Source organism: Lygodium microphyllum, chromosome 20, assembly GCF_053477565.2.
Source record: "Lygodium microphyllum isolate KBCC chromosome 20, Lygodium_microphyllum_v1.1.10, whole genome shotgun sequence".
NCBI lineage: Eukaryota > Viridiplantae > Streptophyta > Polypodiopsida > Schizaeales > Lygodiaceae > Lygodium > Lygodium microphyllum.
In genome coordinates, this window is record NC_141154.1 from 105,130,213 (window position 1) to 105,137,701 (window position 7,489).

At 40.2% G+C, this 7,489-nt stretch overlaps 1 protein-coding gene and 1 pseudogene across 1 annotated transcript; both read left to right on the top strand.

Annotated features, from left to right (window-relative positions):
• The first annotated feature begins 218 nt into the window (after window positions 1-218).
• LOC148019208 (uncharacterized) lies at window positions 219-4,325 on the top strand. Its single transcript, XM_087701318.1, has 2 exons — window positions 219-2,454; window positions 2,554-4,325. Exons 1-2 carry the CDS (start codon window positions 219-221, stop codon window positions 4,323-4,325), a joined length of 4,008 nt encoding a protein of 1,335 aa, XP_087557444.1.
• Window positions 4,326-5,403: 1,078 nt separating this feature from the next.
• On the top strand, window positions 5,404-7,234 carry LOC148019209 (putative receptor-like protein kinase At5g20050 pseudogene; annotated as a pseudogene).
• The last annotated feature ends 255 nt before the right edge of the window (window positions 7,235-7,489 follow it).

Here is a 7,489-nt window from a genome sequence, read left to right on the forward strand (position 1 = left end):
TGCTCTGTTGCTCATGATTTGGTATCCTTTCAGGTTCAGATGTCTACCACAATTCGACAATACAATCCTAATGGTGGCTTGAGTGTGCGTAGGCAAATACTTAATGTTACGAGAGCTGAACGTAGGCACATGGCAAGAGTTAGAACAAAATTACAACGACTGCACATGCTGCCATAGATAGAGATAGATACAATGGCATCCAAGCTACAAGTTTCCAAATGCCAGTTGCACCATTGTTGCCATTGGAAGTTCAACCACCTCCTATTCGTCAAGGAGACAATGCAACTATCCACAATATAGATGTTGAGATGTTGGATAACCATGAATTTCTACCCTTCGGAGTGGGGGTACGTAGCACAAGTCGACAAAGAAATGGAAACACAAATAATCCAGATGGTGGATTAAGAAATTGTAGGCAAATGCTTGATGCTACTAGAGCTGAACATAGACACAGGGCAAGAGCAAGAACACAATTACAACAATTGCATCGCATTACAACAAATACAATTGATATAAGTGCTCAAATGCCTGGTGCACCATTACTGTCCTTAGATGTTCAATTGCCTCGCATTATTCAAGAAGAGAATGAAGCTATCCATAATGCAGGTGCAAGTACTGAGATGGTACATGACCAGTACAGGATTCAAGCTCCTATATTTCTACCTCAAAATGGTGGATTTTGTTCAATTCTCCATGACATGCCACATAATTTGGGTATTTATCCATCAATAACAATTTTGCTCTTCCAAAAACCAAATTTGCATGCAATTGGTACCCTTTGCAAGGTTTGTCACCATTGCATGGCTAAGTTGTGGCACGGTGAAACTAAAACAATACGTACAACTTCGATTAGAAAGCATTGCTGTAGAGAAGGGAAAGTAATTTTACCAGCTCTACAGCAGCCACCACAACCTCTATGTAATTTGCTTGATGGCACACATCCACAAAGTAGAGAGTTCAAAAAAAAAATACGTGCTTATAATAGCGCATTGGCTTTTGTTTCAATGGGTGCAAAAATTGATAAGCTTTTGCCTCAAAATGGAAATGGTTATACTTTTCAAGTTCATGGATCAATATATCACCAAATAGGTTCCATATTGCCAAGTGAGGATGGACAACAAATACCAAAGTTTGCACAACTTTATATTCATGACATTGATCATGAGTTATTGAATCGCATGGGGGTTTTACCTGGGCTTTTGCCAGACTTACTACAAGAGCTTCAACAAATGATGCATGATCACAATGCTTATGCACAGGCCTTTATAGTAGTTGGTGCAAGCTTGCAATGCAATCCATCTGTAGAAATAAGAATGTCCATTTTTCAAAATCGATCCACCTCTAAACGATATTCAGTTCCCACTGCAAGTGAGGTTGGTGCGATCATGCTTGGACAAGGTGATGATGATACACTTGATCATCGTAGCATTCAAGTTCGCACACGACAAGGCCATTTGATTTATATTTCTAACTTACACAAGGCATATATGCCACTGTTATATGTTCTTCTTTTTCCAAATGGAGAGGATGGATGGCATACTAAAGTTCCATATGCATTTATGGATGCTCATATTAATACAAATAATCTTGCAAATAAAGATTGCGTCACTCAAATGCAGTATTACGCTTTTCGACTTCAGATTCGAGATGATACTAATGCATGTCTTTTGCGTGGTGGTCGCTTGCTACAACAATACATTGTCGATGCTTATTGTAGCATTGAACAATGTAGATTGGCTTGGTGTCGTCATAATCAAGCAACATTGCGAGTTGAAATGTATAGGGGATTGGCTGATATGGTCAATGGTTCAGATGCAGTTGATACTAATATCACTGGAATTGGTGTGGGCAAGAGAATAGTATTGCCATCTAGCTTTACAGGTGGACCAAGATTCATGTACCAATTATATCAAGATGATATGGCAATTGTGCGTAGCAAAGGCAAACCTGATTTGTTTATCACCATGACATGCAATCCTAAGTGGTCTGAAATTACAGATGCTTTGTTGCCTAGTCAAACTGCACATGATCGACCAGATTTAACTGCTAGAGTTTTTCATTTGAAACATAAGGGCATGATGCAATCGATAGTGAAAAAGAAGTTGTTTGGTAAAGTTGCTGTGGCTGTCATAGAATTCCAAAAGAGAGGCTTGCCTCATTCGCATACGCTCTTGATATTAGAACCACACTTTAAGCCACTAGAAGCACATCATTATGATAGAGTGGTGTGCGCTGAGCTACCTGATAAGGAAAGGTTTTCGGATTTGTATCGAATTATTAGTAAATGTAACATACATGGTCCGTGTGGTGAGTTCAATCCAAAAAGTGCTTGCATGGTGGACGGAAAGTGTATAAAGGATTATCCAAAAAAGTTTATACATACAACTACAGTTGATAAAACTGGTTATCCTTTATACAGACATCGAGAGGATGGAAGGACTCATAATGCTAATGGTAACCTCTTGGATAACCGATGGATAGTGCCTTAAAATCCTTATTTGAGTTCCAAGTATAGTACTCACATAAATATTGAGGTTTGCTCGACAATTGCAGCTGTCAAATATTTATATAAATATGTATATAAGAGCCATGATCGAACAACCATTCGGTTTACAAGTACGCGTGATTCCAGATCCAATGATATTGACACAGAAAATATTGATGCACAAAATATTGATGAGATTGAGAGGTACTTAGATGCACGATATATTTCAGCTTCTGAAGCATGTTGGCGAATATTTGAATTCAAACTTCATGATGAGAAACCCAATATTCAACGATTGCAAATACATTTACCTGGAGAGAATACTGTTTCCTTTCGTGACTCTAATAACATTTGTGATGTGGTGCAAAATGAAAATGCTCAAAAAACAACTCTCACAGAATGGTTTACATGCAATCGTTTGCACCCTGATGCTAACACAGTTCTCTATCAAGACTTTCCAATGTTTTGGGTTTGGAATGTACACAAAAAAATGTGGACAAAGAAAAAGCAAGGAAACACATGTGGTCGAATATACTTTGTTTCACTTATGTGTGGAGAAAAATACTATTTGCGCCTACTACTCACTGTATGCAAGGGGTGCACATCCTTTGAGGCATTGCGTACGGTTGATAATGTGGTATATTCAACTTTTAAGGAGGTTTGCATTGCAAAAGGAATGTTGGAAACAGATGATAAATGGCAAATGTGTTTGCGTGAAGCTACGTTGATGCAAACCGGTGCTCAATTAAGAAATTTGTTTGCATCCATCTTGGTATTTTGTTCGCCTGCCCGACTTGGGGCTCTATGGGAAGAGTTCTTAGTTCCGCTGACAGAGGATATAAAACATCGACTCTCCTTGCAAAATATGCGAAATGTTGATATGCAAGATGAGGCCAATAATCATGCGTTGATGCATATTCAAAAACTTTTAGATCAACATGGACGCAAGTTGGCAGAGTATCATGGATTGCCTGAGGTGACAATGCAAGAGTACACAAATCCTTTGATCCTTGATGAACAACTATATGATAAAGTAGAACAAGAGAATACCTTCTTAACAATGCAAGCTATGTTGAATGATGGACAAAGAAATTGTTTTATGGCAATAATGAATGCTATTGATAGTGGTTTGGGTAAACCATTTTTCTTAGATGGCCCAGGCGATTCTGGAAAAACATTCCTATACAAATGTTTACTTGCAAAGCTTCACAGTCAAGGTCGCATTGCCATAGCTATAGCATCCTCTGGTATTGCTGCATTGTTTTTGCCACATGGTCGTACTGCCCATTCAAAGTTCAAATTTCCATTGCAAGCAGATAATAATTCTACATGCAATATACATGTTCAAAGTCACCTTGCAACACTGTTAAAAGAGGCAAGTCTTATTTTGTGGGATGAAGCTCCTATGTTGCATCGTAATACCTTTGAGGCACTGGACAGAACTTTAAAGGATATAATGCAGTGTGATATGCCATTTGGTGGTAAAGTTATTCTACTAGGTGGAGATTTTAGGCAAATATTACCTGTTGTACCAAAGGGTACCCGTGAGGATATTGTCAGTGCTGCTATATGTTGTTCCAATTTGTGGCAATATTTCAATGTTTTGAAACTTACACAAAATATGCGGGTCACATCAGATCAGGATCAATTTGTTGCATGGTTGCAAGACATTGGAGATGGAAAAGATTTGACACATACTAATAATATATTGCAAATTCCACCTGCATTGTTGTTAAAGGGAGGATCTATGCAAGACTTGATCAATTTTTGCTATCGTGAAATGAATTGTGTAATTGATTACAAAACGTTCTTTAGTGAACATGTCATTCTTGCACCTTGAAACAATGATGTGGAAATGATAAACAATCATGCATTGCAGTCAATGCCAGGAGAGGTTAAACAATACTACAATGTTAATTTTGTGGATAGAACTGAGGAGAACTCATTCCTCTATTCTGTGGAATATCTAAATTCCCTTGACCTCAGTGGAGGTATTCCTCCTCATATCTTGCTACTCAAAGTAAATGCTCCAATAATATTACTCAGGAACTTGAATCCTTCTAAAGTTTTATGCAATGGTACTAGGATGGTATGCAAGGCTTTCAATAACAAGGTCATTGATGCAGAGATAATTACAGGGACCAATATTGGTGACAGAGTTTTTATCCCAAGGATAACTTTCATCCCAACTACACTGGAACTTCCTTTCTCAATGAAACGCTTGCAATTCCCAGTCCGTTTGGCGTTTGCAATGACAATCAACAAATCTCAAGGCCAAACGTTATCATGTTTGGGGATATATCTAAAAACCCCAATCTTTACTCATGGTCAACTCTATGTTGCTTTCTCAAGAGTAAAGTCTCCGGACAGATTGAAAGTCTTGATTGATGAGAAAGAGGACATGGTAAATGGTACCATCAATATTGTATATAAAAAAGTTTTACAGAAAGTATTGTAACCTCTATTTTTTCAAAAGTGTAATCTTTGTTCTCTCATATTATATTTGCATGATATTTTTATTTCAATACAATCAAAGTTTTTTTTTCTTCTTTGTTCACATATCTATAAAATGTAATGTTGTACTTTCTTATAATGAAGTTTAAAAATTACAAAACTATTTGATTCATTACTAAGTGAAAAAATATGTGAACAAATTAAAACATTAGTACTTCATATTTTGGCGCGAACTGCCGGACGCTACGCGCCAGCCTGGCGCGAAACGCCGAGCTAAGTCTAGGCGCGGAGCGTAGGCGCTCCGCGCCTAGTAATAATCCATTATTATGCATTCACACAAGTCAATGGTTGATGGCCACGTGTAGCAAGGCAATACGTTCGGTGAAGTCATCGTTCTCCGCTGCCGATTTGTTGAAGGTTTTGCGAATCGCCGATCACACGACTTTTAAAAGTCATGCTCGGGTAGTTGTTGAGAGAGAGGGAGAGAGAGGGGAGGGGGGGGAGGCATGACCGATCTGTGGCAGCTCTCTTTTTGGTACAAGGAAGCATGAAATTCTGCAAGAAGAAAAAAGCTACAAGGAGCTCCAAATGGATTACCTCTGTGGTCGTTCTCCTATCAGTAGACATAAGCCTTATGGCGGTCTTCTCCAATGGCGTCGCACTCAAGTGGCGCCCCTCATTTGTTTACATCCTGGGGGTCGTCATCACAAACTGCTTGATCAGTGTGTTGCTGTATCTGCTACGATATGCTTACCGTATCAAGGTTAAGGAGGACGTGGAGGTCGCCATGGCGGCCGCAGGGAAAGACTTGGAAGCAGACGCTGAATTCTTGAAGACATTGACTGGGCTTCCCACCCGATTTTCCTTCAAGGACTTAGAGAAAGCTACAGAGAATTTCAGCAGAAAGCTTGGTAGAGGAGGATTCGGAGCGGTCTATGAAGGGCTATCGGCAGACGGTGTGAAGGTTGCTGTGAAAAGGCTGGAGAGAGAAGGAAGAGGGCAAAAGGAGTTTTGTGCAGAAGTGGCCACGATATCCAGGATCAGGCATGTGAATCTAGTCTCATTGAAGGGGTTCTGTGTAGAAGGGGCAGAGAGACTCTTGGTGTATGAGTACATGGCAGGGTTATCTTTGGATACATGGCTGTTCCGCAATTCCCCTTCTGCCACCAATTCATGGAACCCTAAATCCTCAGACATGCTTACTCCAGCAGAGACACCCACATCTGTTGATACAGAAACAGATACCTCAGCTGTAACTGTGAATAATAGAGCAGTGTCCTTGAATTGGGAAACTAGATTCAGAATAGCTCTTGATACAGCGCGTGGTTTGGCTTACTTGCATGAGGAGTGTGAGGAAAGGATCCTGCACTTGGATGTCAAGCCTCAGAACATACTGTTAGATGAACAATTCCGGGCTAAGGTGGCTGATTTCGGGCTCTCCCGCAGCATGAGTAGGGAGCAAAGCAGGGTACTCACTACAATGCGGGGCACACCCGGATACTTGGCTCCCGAGTGGCTACTGGGCGCTGGTATTGATAGCAAGACAGATGTCTATGGCTATGGCATGGTGGTCCTAGAACTTGTCAGTGGTAGAAGAAGTGTAGATCAGTCACTGCCGAACCCGGAACACTGGTATCTGCCTGCAATGGCTTTCAACAAGCTTCTCCTTCTGCAAAACGTGCGTGGAGGACAAGGTGATGCATTTTTGTCTCAAAGAGAGGAGGAATTGGACATCCGTGTGAAGAAAGCTGATCATTCTGATCCTTTTTCGGAACTTGTTGATCCTTTGCTACACGAGAAGCTCGACAGTGAAGCTCAGAAACAAGTCCACCTGATGATTCTTGTGGCATTATGGTGCATCCAGGAGAATGCCTCTTCCCGGCCTTCAATGAGCAGTGTTGTGCAAATGCTGGAAGGAAACATGCCGGTGAGCGATCCGCCTATCCTTCTGTCGTCTCGGAATATCGGGCTCTCTTCCATTCGCCCGTGTGCACCAGATGAACTCCCTCTGATCTCTGTCACTGTTGATACAGAGACACTCAGCCCAAGATAGTCAGCTCTGAGACAATGCTTCATTTCTATGAATTCTAATTTCTTACCAGCCAGCTTCCTGTTTTGCTCTTTTTGTTGTATAGGGATCATGTCTGATTCATCCCTATGCAATTCTAGCTGTTCATTTTGTAATGATAAAGAGTTAGCACCTTTCTTCTTCTGTGTATGCTGTATATATTCTTATTTAGTTGAATATCCAACTATGACCACAGGTTTATGATTGCCTCTCTATTGGTACCTAATGGGACTCCTCATATTGTTCGCAAAAATCCGAAGGTTGGGCAAAATTGTCAAAAGAGCCTTCCAAATTTAAAGAAGAAGGCTTAAAACCTTGGCATTTAAAAGTTAGTTATAAAAATGACGAAAACAATTTTCGGTGAACACTAGGTGGAGAAAATTAGCCAATAGAATTTACTTAAAGCAACCTTTTCATTGTTTAGTATTAAACAACCTTTATTTTCATTAGGTGGCTTGTTTAAGAACCTTATTATTAGTAGT